The 21712-nt window shown below is 44.7% G+C and overlaps 1 protein-coding gene across 1 annotated transcript in view; it reads right to left on the bottom strand.

Annotated features, from left to right (window-relative positions):
* RIPK3 (receptor interacting serine/threonine kinase 3) overlaps positions 1–21712 on the bottom strand; it is a 150715-nt gene that overhangs the window by 49756 nt on the left and 79247 nt on the right. The window contains exons 6-8 of the mRNA XM_073631825.1: positions 9707–9756; positions 4407–4565; positions 4243–4328 (exon numbers count right to left, since the gene is read on the bottom strand). Coding sequence (XP_073487926.1) covers positions 4243–4328; positions 4407–4565; positions 9707–9756 — 295 coding nt within the window. The remainder of the gene's footprint in view (positions 1–4242; positions 4329–4406; positions 4566–9706; positions 9757–21712) is intronic.

The raw sequence follows: 21712 nt of genomic DNA, 5'->3' as shown, positions 1-21712 counted from the left end.
CAGTAGCAAGAGGAGGCCTATTGTGTCTGCGAGCTGGCTTTGCTACACAAGCCTTGCTTGACAAAACTTTGAACTTGGTCCTCGGACACTGCCTCGTTCTGCTTGCTCCCCATGACGTTGTTGTCATATTCAACCAAGATCCAGCCGAAACACTTGTCCACTACCAGACACTTGAGACTCCTGTGTTCCCTCCTACTGGACAGCATTACTCTATTAAGTTGTCAAACACTGAACCCTACCACCCTTCTTCCACTTCTTGAGGGGGGAAAGGAGGAGGAGGAGTAGAGTCTTGACTTGTCACCCCATGACCACACAGGACACGCGGTCACCACTGAAAACACTGTTCTACAAGCTGAAGCCTTACCACCGGTGATGTCTGCACAGGAGGCAGAGCTGTAAGCACTTACTACAGCATGTAAATTGGCAGAGGGAAAAAGAGCCAACATTCATATGGACTCAAGATATGCTTTCAGCATTGCCCATGATTATGGTGTTATCTAGGACAGAGGATTCCTGATGGCTGCAGGAACACCTGTAAAAACTTGATTGATGCCTTGCTTCTCCCAACCCAAGTGACTATTCTGAGTAAAAGCACACGACAAACTGAACTCAAAGGAAGCTCGAGGCAATCATCTAGCCAATTCAGCTGCCAAACAGACAGCTGGTGGTCCATGGGAAGTGGACAGCAGGGTGGTAGAAGAAGACCACCCTGTGCTTACCTTACAGACTCTCCCAGTGGACAGAGTTTATCTAAAAGAACTACAGGAAACCGCAAGTCCGGATAAGAAGGAAAGCTGGAAACGGAAAGGAGCAACTCTCAGAAATGGACTATTCGAGTGCAACAAGAAGCCTTGTCTACTCAGGAGTATGTACCCAGCCGTGGTGCAATGGGCACATGGAGCTGCCCACTTGACAAAGACTTTTATGAACTCTCTTATCAACAAGTGTTGCACCAAGAGTTACTCCACTGACGGACAACTTCTGCAGATAATGCATTATCTGCACAAAATGTAACCCAGGACGCACAGAAAAAACACAGAAGAAGCACCTGGCAAAAGCCCTATACCCCATTCCAGAGGATGCAAATTGATCATTCTCAAGTGCCAAGAAGTGGCAGATTCTAAAACGCCCTAGTGGAAGTGGTCATAACTGCCAGGACCACAGCTAAGAAACTACTGAGTGAGATAGTATGTAGATTTGGGGTCCCAGAGGTGATATTGAGAGATCAGGGCCCAGCCTTAACAGCAACCCTTACAAAAGAGATTTGGGCAGCACTGGGGGTTCAGTTGGCACTACACACCCCATACCACCCTCAAAGTAGCGGGAAGGTAGAAAGGATGAATGGGACACTAAAAAAAAACAAAAAAAAAAAAAACAGGATGTTAAAGATGGCCCAAGAGACTAACATGAGTTGGCCAGACAGTTAGCCCATTGCCCTGTTCAGTGTCAGACACACCCCCGGGGGAAACATGCCCTATCCCATTATGAAATTTTGTTTGGTTCAGCTCCCAGACTTGGTTGTTACTTTCCACAACAGTTACAGTTGCAGTCTGATGTGTTGACTAATTATGTAACCACATTATCACGAGAATTAACCTGAATGCATGTCCAGGTGTTTTCTTCCATTCCAGATCCTGAATTAGATACAGGAACACACCAACTACTGTCTGGAGATACTTGAGCCAAGTTATGATGGTCCATTCCAAGTTTTGCTGACCACAGCCACCTCAGTCAAGTTGGCCAGGAAGAACACCTGAATGCACGCTTATCACTGCAGGAGAGCGTGTTTTCGGGTGCTGCATATCCTTTTTCTGTTTGATCTAAGAGGGAATCTGGACCAGTGAATGTGACCTTGCAAAAGGTCATTATTCCCCCACCCCATATTCTAACCAAAGATACCCCTGATACATACACTGACCCAGCACACAGTCAGAGGAGGAAGCGAGCAGCTCTCTCCGGAAGCTTTGACCCTCATGTGTACATAGATGCCATAGGGGTTACAAGGGGGGTCCCTGATGAGTTTAAAGCCAGGGACCTGGTAAAAGCTGGTTTTGAGTCTTTGATCCCCATAACAACTGTCAACAAGAATGTAGATTGGATTAAATACATGTCATGGTTATGCAATAGAGTTTGTCGATCAGCATACCTGTCTCCATGTGTTCATCTCTAGAGACCAGCTGACCCTCACCTGACTGCTTTTGTAACCTCTCCTCTAAGCATGGCCCCACCCCAGGCCCTATCTATATTAACCTATATTAACCTGTGCACTGAAAGCCAGCAGTGCTGATCAACCATTGTGTGTTAGCCTCTGTGTGTACTTGCTGTGTTTCCTACATCTGATTCCTGTTACCGACCTTGGCTTGTCCCTTACTTTCCTTGTTGTTCCAGCCTGCTGCCTCCTTCCTCTTCTCCTGTAGTCTACCATGAGCTGTGAGACCCTGGGGGCCTCGACCTGGAGCCAGACTGCAGCGCAGTCCATCCTTACCATTAAAGGCTCTGGTGAACACCTGCTGGCTCTTAGACTCCGCGCCCTGGGGAATCTATGCTCTAGCTCCCAGTGGGATCTGTGTCAGTGATCCAGTAGACCTGCTTCCTGAACCTCCCAGGGTTCAAGCCGCAGCAGTCAGCCATATGGTCCACTACCTTGCGGTGCACTCCTGATCCCAGGGGTGTGCATCTGTCACCCAGCCTCTAGGTGACCTGACACTACACATATTATAACCAACAGAGATTTGTAAATTACACTAAAGATGCCCTCCAGGGAATTGCTGACCAATTAGCCCCCACTTCCTACATGACATTCCAGGACTGGATGGCCTTGGACATGGTGCTAGCTGGGAAAGGTGGTGTTTGTAAAATCATAGGAAAAAACGGGAACCTGTTGTACATACATTCCTGATAATACTGGCCCAAATGGTAAGGTTACTTTTGCTATAAAGAAATTAGAAGATCTGTCATTGGAGTTGAAGAACTCAGGTATCACAGACCCATGGGATCAATACTTTAGCTGGATGAGTGGGTGGCAGAAGGTGCTCGCCCAGATAGGGGTAATGGTATTAATAATCCTGGTTCTTTTAGTCCTGATTGTATGCTGTATTCTACCTTTCGTAAAAAGTTAATGAGCAAGGCTGTAGACAATAGCACGCCTACATTTCTCCACCAAGAAGAAGAGGACCCCCTTATGATGGAAGATGACAAACCCTTCACTCCTCTACAGTCACTCCCTGTCCATAACCTCACAATCCTATAGGGTTATAGGGATAGATAGCACCTGACTGCACCTCTCCAGCTGTATTGAGGAGGGTAGTGAACAGTTGCTGCCCAATTCTATATACAGCCTAAAAGAGTTGCTGAGGAGAAGGGCCAGGCCAAAGTAGGACCTTTAGTATTAGGGACAGAAAAGAGAAAATAGTCATTGTAGGGGGGACTGTGAAGGAATGTGATGTAGATAATAATAATAATAATAATAATAATAATAATAATCTGAAAATGTCTATTTTCTTATGTGCATACATATTTTTCTCCTTACTCATTATATAAGTATACAGGTTTGCGCTGTTCCTATATTTTTCTCAAGATGGCGGGTACCCCCTACATCCCACACATCAGAAGAACGCGGAACTGAAGATAAAACCAAGGACAGCCAAACCTCGTTATGAAGAATCTCCATCTTCTTTTCTATCTTAACCAATGAGATGTACCTATTAAACTAACATAGCAATGACGTATTTTTGTGTATAAAACATTAGCACCGCCTTGAATAAATTAGAAGTGTAAAAAGTAACGGTGCTGATGGTGTCTCAGAGTGTTTACTTTTATATGCATGCATAGCCACACTTTCCAATTAGAGACAGCAGCAGATAACCTTGGGCTCAATTGGAGCTCTTAATCATTTCCTTAACAGAAGAATGGTCAAACATTCTCATAGACACACTCCTAAACCTTGTAGACAGCCTTCCCAGAAGAGTTGAAGCTGTTATAGCTGCAAAGGGTGGGCCAACTCAATATTGAATCATACAGACTAGGACTGAGATGCCATTAAAGTCCATGTGCATGTAAAGGCAGGGGTCCCAATACTTTTGGTAATATAGTGTATGTGCTGCTGTGTGTTCCTTACTCACAATTTTAATCTAATGAAATACTGCAAATGAATAATGGCTGGAGTATCATTCCACTCTAACACAAAGTTGGGAAGTATTTTTCAGTAACAGCTTTGTTTAAAATGACCATCATGTTACTTACCATCGTGTTTTGTACAGCTTTTACAGCATCTCTAATCTCCTTGTCTTGGTATGCAGATATAAATGTTTCCCATTCGTTACAGCATTCTGTAGGAAGATAATATTGTTACTCATCCTCTAACTCAAGCTTGACTGCTTTCTTGAATAAAAAGAATCTTTACTTGCCAACAAAAGAAGGTCTTTGTCGCTTGTCATTATCCCAGCAACACATAGTAAATGCAATGGCCTTTTCTAGATTCTTCACAGATTTTATATTCTCCAAGGGTTTAAAACTAGGACGCTGACCTTGAGGTATGCATACACTTATCAATGAAGAACAGTGAACTGTCAAATTGAAGCAAAACAAGAACATGAATATTTTCAAGTACCATTAAGCCTTATTCATTACTCAATTACTCAATTTGCTAAAACTGGAGAATGCAAAATCTGGTGCAGCTGTGCATGGTAGCGAATCAGCTTCTAACTTCAGCTTGTTCATTTAAGCTTTGACAATAAAACCTGGAAGCTTATTGGTTTCTATACAGAGCTGTACCAGATTTTGCACTCTCCAGTTATAGCAAATCAACCCAAAATGAATTGTACTTCTCAGGACACAGGAGAGTTATTTCTTAAACTATTGGATTATGTTCCACCTCCAGGTGACTGGACACTAGTAAATAGCAAAGGTTGACACCGCACAGCATATCCCTCCCCCACTTTCAGCATTGCCTTGTTTTTATGCTAGTGTGTGTAAGTGATGGACCTGTCACTCCCTGCTGAGAGAGCCTTTTCTGCTTTGATGACAGAATTTTCTTCTTGAACTGTCTTTCTCTGTTGCGCCTTGGTTCTCTAAAGCAGTGGCAGTTATCCAGAGAGGTCCCTATGGATGTTTATACACCAGAGGGAAAGTGAGGCCTGGAGCGAAAGAAAAAAAAAAAAAAATAACGAAGGGCTGGCATGACAGTGAGAACAGGGGACAGGGCAAGTGAAAATAAGAGGGATTACCCGATTGGGGGCAGCCTGGGGGAGAGGAGGGGACACAAGTAGTTAAAAGGAGATGGTCCCGCCCCAGCATCCAGTGGATAGCGTGGCAAGGTAGCAAGCTTGTCATGGCGGAGGAGGACAGGCTTTTGTCCCAGGTTCGGGCGGAGGTGGCATCCAGAGGAGCCGAGTAGCTGCAGGAGCAGCTCTCATCTGTCCTTGGTGATCGGGCCTTCGGGTCAGGGACGGGGGGGCTGGAGTCCACACAAGCTTGGAGGTCTTGGCCGCCAGAGCGTTTCTCCCTGGACTCTTCCCCCAGAGCTTGGCATCATACCGGCAGTCCTGTACGGGCCCCTTCAGGACCATCTGCGAAACGGTCTCTCAGCCCAGGGGCGGTGGTCCTGGAAAAAATCCACTTCACAGACAGAGCTCGGCGGGGCCTCTGGGAGTGTCTGTGTCTCTCCTAGGCCTGCCCCGCATCAGGAGCAGGAACAAGCAGGCTTCGCCCCTGGCGATGAGTCAGCTGGCGCAGGGCCTCGGCGGGGGAATCGCTCTGCTGCGGCCGCCGGGCCCTCTACTGCAGCAGCCGGCGGCTCTCCTGTGCCCTGACAGCACCAGCGGAGGTCTGAGACACAGAGGAGTGTAGTGGGGAGACAAGCAGCAAGCCCACAAGGCCCAGGCAAAGCGTCACGGAAATCGGTGGGCGGATCCTGTGCGAGGAGGCGGGCCAACGGCCGCACGAATCCTTGGCATCCAGGGCCACATCTCCAGGAGAGCTGTCGGAGATGGAAGAAGAGGTGATGGTTGAGAGATCGGAGGGCGAGCTGTCCACATCAGAAGGGGAGGAGTCGCATGGACGCGCTGCAGCGATGGAGGAAGGACCTTTGGCTGGTGGGACCCTTCCTAGGCAGCCTGGTAAGTCCATTTTTGCTTCTACATGTTCTGCATTGTCTGAAGGGGAAGAGGATGTGAGTTTAAGGGGTGGGCCTAGGTCCCTAAGGAGTTTGCGCACATGCGGTCAGAGTCGCCCGCGCGGTCTTCCCCTGCTAGTTCGGTCTGCAATCACGTCTCTGCCGGGTCAGATGGGGGGTTGCAGGGGTTCCTTTTGGGTTTGAAAGAACTGGTCCAGAGGTTTGAACCTGGGATAAGCGCCCAGGCCAATCCATTGGCACCCTGGGTCCCACCTGCGGGTGGGGCAGCAGCGACAGGGGCTTCAGGGTCTGGGGCTCATCACCTGAGGCCGTGACGCCAGCCGTAATGGCAATCACGGCGCCGGGACAGTCTGCGGCGGCAGGTAAGTCAGCATCGGGGGACAAGGTCGAGATGGTTGGGAGGCCGCTACCAAACAAGATACCATTAGGCTGGCCAATTTGGCAAAATGTGAGGTGTATGTGTGTTTTGAGGGGCCTCTGGGCATACACGTTAAAGCAGAGGTCCGGAAAAAAATTTGGAAAGGTGAGTATGTGGAGATATTCTCGCTGCTACCGCTGGAAACATTGAATCTGGATGGGGTCAAGCCAGAGAAGAATAAGGAGGATGAGGAAAAAATGTGGTACAGGCTTATCCTGCGGACTTTCCCTAATTGGCTGCAGGCTTTTCCCATTATGGCAAGTGTGACTGGGGAGAAGAATCTGGAACACTGTTCGCGCTCTTCTGTTATCTGAACGCTGTCGCATGGTTGAGATATGACGAGCAGTTCCGGCAGCTGAGAGCGATCCGCCTGTTCTTGCGGTGGGACCACAAGGACATTAGTTTGTGGATGCGACTTATGACCCCGGCGCGGGCCCCTAATCTGTTTTCTCTGGGGGGGGGGGGGGGTCGGTGGCTCATCTACCCCCAGACAACTGGCCGCAAAGAAGAGGGGTGTATGTTGGCAGTATAATGAGGCACGAGTGCTCCGGCTGCGGAGGTGCTCACTCCTTGTCCCGCTGCTTCAAGCAGGGGAAGGATCGTGCCAGTGAATCTGTTAACAAAAGGGATGACGCCAGTGAAGGTGGAAAGGATGCAGCCTTTCCTCGATAGATACACAGATAGAGAGGTGGCGCGGTTCTTAGTCTTGGGTTTCTCAGAGGGATTTCGCATACCCTTTACCCTGGACACGGTTCCACCAGTGTCCCGGAACTTGCGTTCGGCCTTGCAACATTCGGAAGTGGTTTCTGAGAAATTGCGGAAGGAAGTTGCGTTGTGCCGCATGGTTAGCCCTTTCCCTTTAGCGGATTTGGTTATTTCGCCCTTAGGGGTCATGCCGAAGAAAGAGCCCCTTAAGTTTTGGCTTATTCAGCACCAGGTTCAGTCAATGATGCGATTGACTCTGAGGCGTGTTCGGTATCCTACACTTCCTTTGATGCGGCTGTTTTCCTGGGTGCAACACCATGGGCAAGGGGCTATGATGGCAAAATCCAATATTGAGCCGGGGTAAAATCGCCCACTCATTTTGTGCGCCTTGTGCAACGGCACAGGGATGACTTGCAAGTGTGGCACTCTTTCTTGCAATCCTTTAATGGGCGGGCATTGTGGATGTCCGGGTCGGTGAGTAACTTTGAGCTGGAACTTTTCACTTTTCTTTCAGGGCCGCTGGAGTGCTGGGCCCTGGCCGGATTAGTGGAAAGAGGTGGGTTTTCTCCGTAATTTGGTGCTCCTGGAATTATTTGCGGTGGTGCTAGCCATGGAAGTGTGGGGAGTCTTTCAGGGACCTGAAAGTACGTTTCCACAGGAACAACCCTAAGGTGGTACAGGCCATCAACCAGGTCACGGCCTCATCACCGCCCGTGGTTCGACTGCTTCAACACCTAGTGTTGCGATGTCTGCAGTTAAATGTTTTTATCTATGTTGTTCACCTCCCCGGAGTCGAGAACGTCATAGCTGACACTTTGTCTCGCTTTCAGTGGGACAGGTTCCGGAAGTTGGCGCCGGCGTTGGAGCAACGCGGGGTTCCTTGTCCCGAATGGCTGTGGAGGATTGCCTTGGGGTTGTCGCCGGATGGGTCAGACGGTCTGTAAGTGATACGACGTGGGCTACATATAGTAAAGTATGGCACGAGTGGCTGTCTTTGTTGCAGCAGGCCGAGATGGAGCAAGGGGGCCGAAAGTGAGGTTGCTGGTCCTGTACTTTGTCTTGCAGAACCTTGAGGAGGGAGTGTCCGTGTTGGTGTTGGGAGAAAAAATTGACAGGGTTGGCATTTTTATTCATTTATTGGCAGGGTTGCCGGGACTTCACTAAAGTGAAATCAACAGGCTGCCCTATGCGTGTCACAGGAAAAACGATCCAGAAAACGTGCGCTCCCATTCTGCTAGATGTGAATGGGGCCTGAAAGTGAAATTTGTGCAGTAACACAAGAACAATGAGGCTCCATTCACATCTGTGCATTTCAGAAATGCGCTGCACCAAAAATCACAGTAAAAAACGCACCAAGCTCCGCTTTAAAAAAAGTTCTGAAGTTTCTTTGGGGCGATTGCTGTGTTTAGGGCAGCCCATTCAGGTGGATGGGCTGTCCTATGTGTGATGAGTAAAAAGGCTGCAAAATGCCCCCCCCCCCCTCTCTTAAAAAAAAAAAAAAGACGCATGTGAGAATGTGAGTTCCAGCTTTGCAGAGATGTGAACGGGGCTTGACAGCTGAGTGTTTCTGTCCACTCCCTTCTATGTACTTTTTTCTAAAGATGGCCATACACTATGCAATCTGTGTATTGTGTATTTAGTGAGAAGGGTGATCACTGATTGATTGCATTTTATTTAAAAAACGTGCAGCTGTGAATGGGAGGGTGGATGATGCATGGTGTGTGCTAATGAAGTCACCTGGTCAACTCCTTCCTGTGCCATGACCTCTAGTCTGTCCAGGATGTAAGACATTACCAATGGATACATCTGGAAACATGCATGAGGACAAGTGAAGTAAGTAAGTGTTTGTAGATGTAATGGAAAGATCTGATATTTTTGCTAAATAAGTACATAGGGGGCTGGAATTTAGAAAAAATAAAAAAAACGTGAACAAAGGTGAACTTAGCCTTTAACAAGTCATTTTCAAACTTGGACCACAATTGCTTCATATCTGGGCAATACCTTTAGGGCTGGTTCACACCCGAATTGCACAAAAACACACACTGAAATACCATAAAACATAGTGCGTGCACTACTTTTCAAAAACACATCACACCAAATTGCATGGTACAATGTGATCTGATGCAGGCAAACACACTGCATTTGTGATCTGCCTTTGAGGCCTCATTAGGAATATATTGACCCCCGGAGTGTTTTGAATGTGGTGCGGGAAACAAGCAAGGAATGCAGGTTTCCTGCACTGTGTTCTCGTGTGAACGAGCCATTAATAGTTGTTGAAAATGTGTCTGACATAGTTCTTTTACTGTAGAATACTTTATTCTGTATCTTAAAGTATTAAAGTTAACCCTTTTAAACAGCTGAAAGTGAGATACGGTATATTGCTCTGCACCTGTAGCTGCATTTACAAATCAAACATAGCAGACCACAAGACATAAAGTCCAATATCTTACCCGGATAAGGGTCAGCACCTCTGAGTACCACAGCCGATAAGATGGCAAAACTAAAAGAAAGAAATATGTCAATAATATAAGGTAAATATAAATGCAAGCAAACTTTTTTTTTATAATCTTTATTTAAAATTGTCATTTTTTTTTTTTTATAAGAAAGCTGCATACATAGAGTATATATTTGTCACCACGGCAAAGCAATTTTTTTATACAACATGCAGTTTGCAGATTACAGAACTCCAGAAAATTTTCTACAGTGGAAAATGTGTTAGGATTTAAAAAAAAATACATGATTAATATATTAATGTCAGATTTTGAAGTGGGCGGGGCTTGTGTAATTTAATAATTTAATTGATCTTTCAAACCAAACACCCAAAATTATTAGTTGTCTGTTTCTATCTTGATTTAAGAGAGAGCAGAGCGGGCCTGCCGGCAGGGACAGTTCTAGATTGAGACTGGTGTAAGGGAAGTGTTTGGGGGAGAAGTACAAACAGCGGAAGGTTACTTAACTTACTTACCTTAATACAGAGAATGTATTCATGTAAAAAAAACTTCCTTTAGAACCCCTTAAGCACTTGCTGACCAGCCGCCGCCATTATACTGCGGCAGGTCGGCACGATCCCACAAACCGTTGTAGCTGTACGTTGGTCCCTTTAAGTGGGATGGCAGGTGCGCACACACCGCCGGAGGCACGCGCCTGCTGCACTTCGGGGGTGCCGATGCGCGTGACCACTGTCACGCGCGATCGTGGGCACGAGATACAGAACAGGGATGTGTGTGTGTGTAAACACACAAATCCCTATTCTGTGAGGAGAGGAGAGACAGATCGTGAGTTCCTACTAGCTAGGAACTGATGGGACTGACTGAGGGAGGAGACATATCGTTGTTCCTACTTAGTAGGAACAAACGATATGTCTCCTCTCTCCTGATAGAACAGGGATTTGTGTGTTTACACACACAAATCCCTGTGCTGGCTCTCGTGTACGCGATTGCTCTCGCCATACTGCGGCAGGTCGGCACGATCCCACAAACCGTTGTAGCTGTACGTCGGTCCCTTTAAGTGGGATAGCAGGTGCGCACATGCCGCCGGAGGCACGCGCCCGCTGCACTGCGGGGGTGCCGATGCGCGTGGCCGGTGGTCACGCGCGATTGTGGGCACGAGAGCCAGGACAGGGACGTGTGTGTAAACACACAAATCCCTATTTTGTGAGGAGAGGAGAGACAGATCGTGAGTTCCTACTAGCTAGAAACAACAATCTGTCATTTCCTCTAGTCACTCCCACCCCCCAGTCACACATAGAGAACACAGTTATCCCCTTGATCGCCCCCTAGTGTTAACCCCTTCCCTTCCAGTGGCATTTACACAGTAATCCGTGCATTTTTATAGCACTGATGGCTGTATAATTGTCAATGGTCCCAAAAATGTGTCAGAAGTGTCAGATCTGTCCGCCATAATGTCGCAGTCCCGATAAAAATTGCTGATCACCGCCATTACTAGTAGAAAAAATAATAATAATAAAAATGCCATAAATCTTTCCCCTGTTCTGTAGACGCTATAACTTTTGCGTAAATCAATCAATATACGCTTATTGCGATTTTTAATACCAAAAATATGTAGAAGAATACATAATCGGCCTAAACTGAGGAAAAAATTAGCTTTTTTTAAAAAAAAAATTGGGGATATTTATTATAGCAAAAAGTACAAAATATTGTTTTCTTTTTTCAAAATTGTCGCTATTTTTTTTGTTTATAGCGTAAAAAATAAAAACCGCAGAGATGATCAAATACCACCAAAAGAAAGCTCTATTTGTGGGGAAAAAAGGACGTAAATTTTGTTTGGGTACAGCGTCACATGATCGCGCAATTGTCAGTTAAATCGACACAGTGCCGTATCTCAAAAAAATGGCCTGGTCATTGAGCAGCCAAATCTTCCGGGGCTGAAGTGGTTAATTTTGAAAGGTCAACACTATGGGATGTATATTTATCATTGACTTAACAAAAGATTCACCCAACATTCGCCCTATATTGATTTTCCACATTCACTGTATTTATCACAGTGGTTTTTGTTCCTTTTATAAACAAGATTTGCCCATGTTTACATTTCATCAAACAAGATGAAAGAGCACTTTTTACAATTTGGCACTGCGTCGCTTTAACAAACAATTGCGCGGTCATGCAATGCTGTACCGAAAACAAAATTTGTGTCCTTTTTTCCCCACAAATAGAGCTTTCTTTTGGTAGTATTTGATCACCTCTGCAGTTTTTATTTTTTGCGCTATAAACAAAAAAAGAGCGACAATTTAAAAAAAAACAAAAAAAAAAAAAAAAAACAATATTTTTTACTTTTTGCTATAATAAATATTCCCCAATTTAAAAAAAAAACAAACAAATTTCTTCATCAGTTTGGGCCAATATATATTCTTCTACATAATTTTGGTAAAAAAAAAAAAATCGCAATAAGCGAATATTGATTGGTTTGTGAAAAAGCTATAGCGTCTACAAACTATGGGAAAGATTTATGGCATTTTTATTTATTTATTTATTTATCTTTAACTAGTAATGGCGATGAATTTTTAGCAGTACTGCGACATTGTGACGGACAGATCGGACACTTTTGACACATTTTTGGGACCATGGACATTTATACAGCGATCGGTGCTATAAATATTAACTGATTACTATGTAAAAGTCACTGGTAGGGAAGGGGTTAACACTAGGTGGCGATCAAGGGTTAAATGTGTGTTCCCTAGATGTGTTCTAACTGTATGGGGATGGGACTGACTGAGGAAGGAGACATATCGTTGTTCCTACTTAGTAGGAACAAACGATATGTCTCCTCTCCCCTGATAGAACAGGGATTTGTGTGTTTACACACACAAATCTCTGTGCTGGCTCTCGTGCACACGATCACTCTCGCCATCGGGTCCCCCACCGTGCAGCGGGCGCGCGCTCCCTGGCAGCTCTTAAAGGAAGGGACGTACCCATACGGGGTTTCGCCCAGGAGAGCCATTGTGCCGCAGTATAAGTATGTGAGTCGGTCGGGAATTGGTTAAGGTACTATTAATCATATTAATCATACAGTAAATGTTGATTTATTCTAAAATTCACTGAACACTCTGCCCTGCACAATATTCCAAATGTTCCCTGGTTTGGAGTGGGGAACTGTGTTCAAAACAGGTTCAGCATTTCAAAGTTTTATTTTTCTTTAATGTTAATCCTCTCCCCACACAGTTCCAGGGGTATACCATGCTACTGACAACCCTGTTGATCTTCAAGGTGATCTCTAGGCCACCATTAACCATTTACATGATCAGATTGAATGCCTGGAGGAGCAACATCTCTGTGCTGTTACTAAGACTCATAATCCCATAATGAATATACAGGGTGAACAAGCTGCAGCTATACATATGCTCTTTCTAAAAGTTGTTGAGGATTCGGTGGACCACTCTAGGTGGAAAAATATTAACGTCAGAGGGGTACACAAATCGCTTTCCTCCTCTGAAATTGTACCTTACCTGCACCAGCTGTTTCACAAACTGATCCCCTCACTCACAACGAATGGTATGCTTATTGATTGGGCTCATAGAATCCACAAGCCGAAACACCTGCCAGTTTCCATCACTAGAGATATCCTTGCTCGTGAGCACTTCTTCCACACCAAGGGAAATATCATGCAAGTGGCGAGATCCTTACGCTCCCTCCCGGAGCCTTTTGTCAAAATATCGCTTTATAATGACATCTTGACAGCCACCTTGCAGGCACTCAAGGCTTTCGCCCCAGTCACCTCTGTTCTCAATGATCATAAAATCACCTACCAATGGGGCTATCCCATAAAGTTACTAGTAACTTATCAGAACCAGAAGGTTCCCATACTGACCCCTAAAGATGGGCTCAAGCAGCTGCACAACTAGGGTGTCATCTCGCATATTCCCCAGCTACTCCAAAGCCGAAATCATCCAAAATCTCCAACCCCTGGGAATTGCGAGCTCTGTCGTAGCTCTCAGCATGCCCCTTTATTCACTGCTCCTCTCCGCGGGGGCACATGCTTCAGACTGGATATGATATAATTTAACTGCGGCAGGTCGGCACGATCCCGCAAACCATTGTAGCTGTACGTCGGTCCCTTTATGTGGGATAGCAGGTGCGCACATGCCGCCAGAGGCACGCACCCGCTGCACTGCGGGGGTGCCGATGCGCGTGGCCGGTGGTCACGCGCGATCGTGGGCACGAGAGCCAGAACAGGGACGTGTGTGTGTAAACACACAAATCCCTATTCTGTGAGGAGAGGAGAGACAGATCGTGAGTTCCTACTAGCTAGGAACAACAATCTGTCATTTCCTCTAGTCACTCCCACCCCCCTACAGTTAGAACGCACACATAGAGAACACAGTTATCCCCTTGATCGCCCCCTAGTGTTAACCCCTTCCCTTCCAGTGGCATTTACACAGTAATCCGTGCATTTTTATAGCACTGATGGCTGTATAATTGTCAATGGTCCCAAAAATGTGTCAGAAGTACTGACCCCTAAAGATGGGCAGAAATACTGACCCCTAAAGATGGGCTCAAGCAGCTGCACAACTAGGGTGTCATCCCACATATTTCCCAGCTACTCCAAAGCCGAAACCATCCAAAATCTCCAACCCCTGGGAATTGCGAGCTCTGTCGTAGCACTCAGCATGCCCCTTTATTCACTGCTCCTCTCCACGGGGGCACATGCTTCAGACTGGATATGATATAATTTAACTCTGCAGTGGAAAAGTGGACGCAATGATGATAACCCTTCCACGCTCAATTGTTGCAGTGTGCCAAGCACACCTCCTTGTTCTAGGTTACTAGCCACATGTTCTTTTTTTCAACTGCTGTACCTGGCTAGATTTTTTGGTTAATACACTTGTTTGGAATTGCATTGTTCTTGTATATTAGTGCAGAGATCTCTGGAACACAGAAACCTTCACATTGATTATTTTTGTCTTTAGCACTCATTGGGGTTGATTTACTAAAGGCAAAAAGACTGTGCACTTTGCAAAGTGCAGTTGCACACTGTAAGAGCAGTTGCTCCAGAGCTTAGTAAATGAGCAGAAGCTCTGCTGACTTTCATCAACCAATCATGTGCAAGCAAAAATGTAGTTTTTTTATTTTCCTTGCATGTGATTGGGTATTCTTTGCAAAGTGAAGCTTTACCTCATTTACTAAGCTCTGGAGCAACTGCCCTTGCAGAGTGCAATTGCACTTTGCAAGGTGAACAGTCTATTGGCCTTTAGTAAATCAACCCCTCTGTGTTCTGTCAGAACTCTTATTTCCTGCACCTTTTGTACACTCCTAGCATGATTAGAGGGATCTCTCATTACAGAGCTGTCACAGCATGTACCCTGTCAACCTACCATGTCCCTCAAAATTGTCTCATTGAATGCCAAGGGTCTCAACAGCCCTTTTAAGATATTCTTTGTGTCCAGGAGACGCATTTCTCAGGAACTTAATCACCCAAATGCTCTCACAAATTGTACCCCCATTGCTTCCAAGCACGAGCTGATAAGAAAGCCAGGGGGGCTATGATCGCAGTCTGTTCCGCAGTGTCCTTTACTTTTACAAATGTGGAGCAGGACAGCTTGGGCAGGATCACATCGCTCAACTCCGTAAATTGAGAAATAAGGTTAGCTCTTACTAACGAAGAGGCCATGACTTCTACCTCAGACGCCTCCGCCTCACCTGGTATTCTCAGGGGAATAAAGCAGGTAAAACCCTAGCTCTACAATACAAACGCAGAGTCGCACAAGCCAAAATACCGTTACTCTTAGATGCCCAGGGACGTAAACTAACAAACGCAAAAGACATAGCTGATTGTTTTAGTTCCTTTTATTCCAAATTATATAAATTACAACTTTTTCCTACTGAAACCCAACCTTCCTGTCAGCTGATATAAGACTTTTTGATCCCTCTCCAACCCCCCTTAATCACCTTGGCACAACTAGAATCCCTCTCGCAACCATTCACCCATCAAGAAATTATCAAAGCCATCAAAGATCTCCCATCTCACAAAGTGGCAGGATCTGATGGTTTTGTTAACGAATATTACAAAACCTACCTGGACCAAATCGTACCCTATTTCTGTACTTCTATAATACCTTCAACAGATTCCTAGCAACTTGTGAGATACCCTTGGAATCACTCGAGGCGTTCATAGTCACCATTCACAAGCCAGCAAACCCTCTCATGATCCGACAAATTACCATCCCATATCTCTCCTAAATACTGATCTTAAACTTTATCCAAAGATCTTAGCTACCCATCTCATGATGTATACAGTGGGAAAAATAATTATTTGATCCCCTGAAGATTTTGTAAGTTTGCCCACTTACAAAGAAATGACGAGTCTACAATTGTTATCATAGGTATATTTTAAACGATACAGAATATCAACCAAAAATCCAGAAAAAAAAAAAAACATGATACAAATGTTATAAATTGAGCTGCAGTTCAGTGAGTAACATAAGTATTTGATCCCCTACCAAACAACAATAATTCAGGCTCCTACAGACTGGCTACTGTATGTGCTCATGTGGTACACAGATTAGGCCTGTCAATTTTTAGAAGGTGCTCCTAAGGACAACCCATTATGTGTATAAAAGACACCTGTCCACAGAATCTCTTTCTTCCATTCAAACCTCACTGTCATGGGCAAGACCAAAGAGCTGTGAAAGGCCATCAGGGACAAGATTGTAGACCTACACAAGGCTGGAATGGGCTACAAGACCATCAGCAAGAAGCTTGGTGAGAAGGAGACAGCTGTTTGAGCGGACTGGAGCTCCATGCAAGATTTCGCCTCATGGAGTAAGGATGATCATGAGAAAAGTGAGGTATCAGCCCAGAACTACACGGGAGGAGCATGTGAATGACCTCAAGGCAGTTGTGACCACAGTCACCAAACAAATAATTGGTAACACAATACGTCACCGTGGATTGAAATCCTGCAGTGCCCGCAAGGTCCCCCTCCTCAAGAAGGCACATGAACAGGCCCGTCTGAAGTTTGCCAATGAACATCTAAATGATTCAGAGAAGGATTGGAAGAAATGCTGTGGTCAGATGGGGCCCAAATTAAACTCTTTGGCATTAGCGTGACTCGTTGTGTTTGGAAGAAGAAAAATGCTGACTATGAACCTAAAAATACCATCCCTACAGTCAAGCATGGAGGTGGAAACATTATACTTTGGGGCTGTTTCTCTGCTAAAGGTATAGTCCAACTTTGCCGCATTGAGGGGCCAATCAACGGGGCCATGTATTGTAAAATCTTTGAGAACCTTCTTCCCTCAGCCAGAACACTGAATATGGGTAGTGGATGAGTCCAGTATGACAATCACCCAAAACATACCGCCAAGGCACCAAAGGAGTGGCTCAAGAAGAAGCACATTAAGGTCATGGAGTGGCCTAGCCAGTCTCCACACTTTAATCCCATAGATCATTTATGGAAGGAGATGAAACTTTAAATTACCAAGCGACAGCCAAGAAACCTTAAGGATTTAGAGAAGATCTGTATAGAAGAGTGAACCAAAATCCCTCTGAGATGTGTGCAAACCTAATAACCAGCTACAAGAAACGTCTTCCCTTTGTGCTTGCCAACATCATTTATCATGATAAAAATGATAGACACTTCATTTCTTTGTAAGTGGGAAAACTTACAAAATCTGCAGGGAATTAAATAATAATTTTTCCCACTGTATGCCCATGCTCATTCACCCTGATCAAGTGGGCTTTATTCCGCATGGGCAAGCTTCAGATGGAACAGGTCAGTTCATAGACCTCATCCACTGAGCTGAGCAACATAAAACACCTTCTCTGCTGATCTCTGTAGATGCAGAGAAGGTATTTGACAGGGTTCACTGGCAATACTTGGATTCTGTTCTCTGGAAATTCGGTATAGATGGCCCTTTCCTCCATGCTATTTTGGGCTTCTATTTCACCCCTAGCGCTAAAGTATGGACGTTGGGTATGCTATTCACCCCCTTTCTGATAACCAATGGGACCCGACAGGGATGCCTATTGTCACCCTTAATTTTCACGCTTGTGATCTAACCCCTGGCTCAAGGCATCCGATCATACCCCCTCATTGTAGGATTACCGGTTGGTCAAGTATCCCACAAGATTGGCTTGGATGCGAATGACATCTGCCAATTGTTAGAGCATGTTGGGAATTTATCTATGTATAAACTGAAGCATTATAAATCAGCCATGTTAGGAGTTTCCCTTCATCCACATTTTAAGAATGCTATTACTAAAGTTTCCCCTTTTTACGTGAGCTCCCAACGCCTCCATGACATACCTGGGCATTCACTTAACCTCCCCCTCCGATATGCTTCTAGGCTCTAATCTCACTCTACTATGTCAGAAAATCCAGAATGTATCTAAAATGCTCCTCTTGGTTAAAGCCTCTTGGGCAGGAAATATAGCCATGTCCAAGATGTTTATGTTGCAACATATATTGTATTTTTTTTTAGGACTCTTTCAATACCTATTCTACAATACAATTTATCAAAGCTCCTACATCTCCTCAACCAATTCATTAGGGCCGCACGTAAACCTTGCATCAAATCTTCCCTACTCAGTATTCCTAGAACCTACGCAGGACTCGGAGCCCCCAATCCTAACTCATACTACAAAGCAACTATTTTAGACAAAGCAAAAAAATGGTGGTCCTCACATCCTTTGCTGATCTGGCTCCAAATTGGGGCTTCGGCACTTACTCAGGATCCCTCTATATTATTGGCAGCATTGTGGCTGGGACATCACCCTTCTCACTCTTTTCTTCAAACCATAATGCCACTATGTCAACATGGATAGCTGTGCGACAAGCCTCAAATGGGCTCCATGTCCAAGCATTACTCCAACTTCCGCTCTTGGACCTGCAGCTCTTATCTTCGGACCTCCCTTTACACCATTGGACTGCAGCAGATCTCCACAAACTGGGCAATTTATATCACCAACAACAGCTCCAATCCTTCCAACAACTCTCTGGCCGCTATAATATCTCTAATAAGGATTTCTGCATTTATTTAATAATCCGCCACATCCTTTAAACTTCACCTCATACATCCAACACCATCACTAAAGATCTAATGGCCTTTTACAACTCAACGTCTAATACGTTTCGGGCCATATCTCACATTTATGACCTACTCTTGAGACCCAATCAGGAAGTGAAGTTCCCAGCTATGGTCCAGTAGGAACCACCCTACAAACTCCGATTTCCCCCTACTTCTGGTACCAAGCTGCCCGTACTCCCACCATTTTCTCCAAGAACATTACCCACTGGGAAACCCTAATGAAAAGCAGTATTATACCCCTGTAAGACTGGACCGTATATACCCAACTCACTCCCGGAAGTGCTGGCGGAACTGTGGTCAAGATGGATCTATTTTCCACATCTGGTGGGAATGCCCCTCCATTGTCCCATTTTGGAGGAACATATCCACCCTCATTCAAAATGCTACTTATCTCTTTAATACGCTGACCCCGCATATGGCTCTCTTCGGCCTGGGATTCTCAACCTGGCCCTAGAAATTTCACCCCATCATCACACACATACTCGTTGCAGCTCGCCTCTCCGTTTCCAGGCTTTGAATGCAACCTCACCCACCCACTCTATGAACAACCATTGACATACTCAATGGTCATTTATGCATGGAATTTCTGTTCGCCAAAACCCATCTGAGAATTGCCAAATTATATGAACATTGGCAACCCTGGCTGTCAGATCCCAGAGCCGCTTCAAGTTCTTAAACTCCATTTAGATAGAAACTTGTGGTCTTGGACTCCCAGCACTGGGGGTAAACCTCATAGTCTCCTTTCCTAGACCGAGTAGAGCCATCTGTGAATTGTCATCTCCTACCTGTTATACCAGTTTATACCCCTTTGGTACATGCTTGCTTCCCTTTGCTATCCACCCCCCCCCCCCCCCCCTTCATCTTCCTACTCCCTCCCTTCCTTCTCTCCCTCTCAATTGTACCTCACCCATCTGGGGACATATTGAATTTTCAACTCTACCTATAATATAGTCAATATTACATTGTCTTTTTTTTCTTTACACATGTGTTTTCATATGCTCGGTAATTAGTAAAGCAGTCCTTCCCTGCTCTTGTATATGGCGCTGTTCAAAGTTTATCTATATATCTATATATAAAGATTATTGATAACAAAAAAATGATCATCCTAATTAATATAGAGAGCAGTTGTTCTGAAAGTGAAATTATCAATACAATATGCCTAAACCAAATAGAAACAGGACTGCCCAGGCAGGGAAAGGGAAGCAAGAAACACTCATTATTATACAGTATACTCATTGTAGCTGCAAATTAAAATCTAGCAGTATAGTTAGTCAGTGTTTATCTGGCCCTCAGATTAAAATCTGAATTTTTTTTTTTTTATATTCCAAAGAAAACTGTTTAAACAATTGTATAATTGTTAACATTTTAAACTTAAATTAATGTTAATGACACTTTTCTGCTTGCCCTCACTTCATGCACTTTGAAGTACAGAACTGGAAGGTAGACAAGGTGATTTATATGTGCATGTCCTTACCCACCTGTGGATAGGCTGGTGCCCAGCCCTAGGTAGGGCATACTGTAAAATTTTATCATACCCACTGGAATTTTTGTTGCTTTTCTGAGTTAATGTGCTTGTGTATGCATGGGGAGGGAGGGTGGTTATGACAACTTTGTTTTACTAGTTGAAAATGTGGGATCTTTGTATAAAATGGAGAGTTGTAGTAATTTAATTGCACAACTACTGGAATAAACTTTTCTAGGGAATCTCAGAAACAAATTGAAAAAAATAAAATTAATAAATAATAATGCAGTTTGCGCCAAATATTTTGCTAGTGCCTGTTCATGAACAGCACTCCACTAGAATTAATTTTATCACATGCAAAATGGAGCCCAGCATCTTTATTTCTCCTTATGACTTATTGCAGTTGAAATTACATTTTAACGTTTACATCAAACGACCTCAGTTCTTTTGCCAGACTAGGCTATGCACTATAATGCTAAAAGTATTGGGACACCTGCCTTTACACTATCATGAACTTTAATGGCATCCCAGACTTAGTCCGTAGGGTTCAATATTGAGTTGGCCCACCCTTTGCAGCTATAACCGCTTCAACTCTTCTGGGAAGGCTGTCTGTTTGTGTCTATTGGAATGGTTGACCGTTTTTCCAAAAGCGCATTTGTAAGGTTAGGTACTGATGTTGGACAAGAAGGCCTGGCTCGCAGTCTCCGCTCTAATTCATCCCAAAGATGTTCTATCGGGTTGAGGTCAGGACTCTGTGCAGGCCAGTCAACTTCCTCCACCCCAAACTTGCTCATCCATGTCTTTATGGACCTTGCTTTGTGTACTGGTGTGCAGTCATGTTGGAACAGGAAGGGGCCCCACAAAGTTTGGAGCATGAAATTGTCCAAAATGTCTTGGTATGCTGACGCCTTAAGATACCAATACTTTTGGCAATATAGTGTATATGCATATATATATATATATATATATATATCAGGCAGACTCCAATCCAAATCCAACACAGTCACCGCGCTCTGAAATTCACCTTACTCTGAAAAGATTTCTTTAATACTGACAATAAAGAAATTTAGTTTTGAGCAAGAAATTTCAGAGTGTGGTTGACTCTCTTGGATTTATTTATGTATACTGTATATATTTCAAATGTGTGTGTTAGCATAATTCCTGGACTCCTGCTTTATACCGCCATTAAAGAGACACTGTGACCTTGCACCACTTCATTCATGCCCCTCCATTACTGACCTAACACAAACATACAGCTAGGGAAATCAGGAAAGTCTGACTTTCCATCTGCATACTTGTTCCAGGCCAATAACTTACTCATTAGGTAGTGATTACAGGGTTCAAGATTAGAGACCAGGATCCTTTGCCTTTAGGCCTAGTTCTAGAGCTGCACAATTAATCGTTAAAAAATCGTGATCTCGATTCACCTCCCCTGACGATCTCTCCTGCTGA

Source organism: Aquarana catesbeiana, linkage group LG01, assembly GCF_042186555.1.
Source record: "Aquarana catesbeiana isolate 2022-GZ linkage group LG01, ASM4218655v1, whole genome shotgun sequence".
NCBI classification, from domain to species: Eukaryota; Metazoa; Chordata; class Amphibia; order Anura; family Ranidae; genus Aquarana; species Aquarana catesbeiana.
Note: the sequence above shows the minus strand (reverse complement) of the source record. Positions and strands in the feature narration are given on the sequence as shown.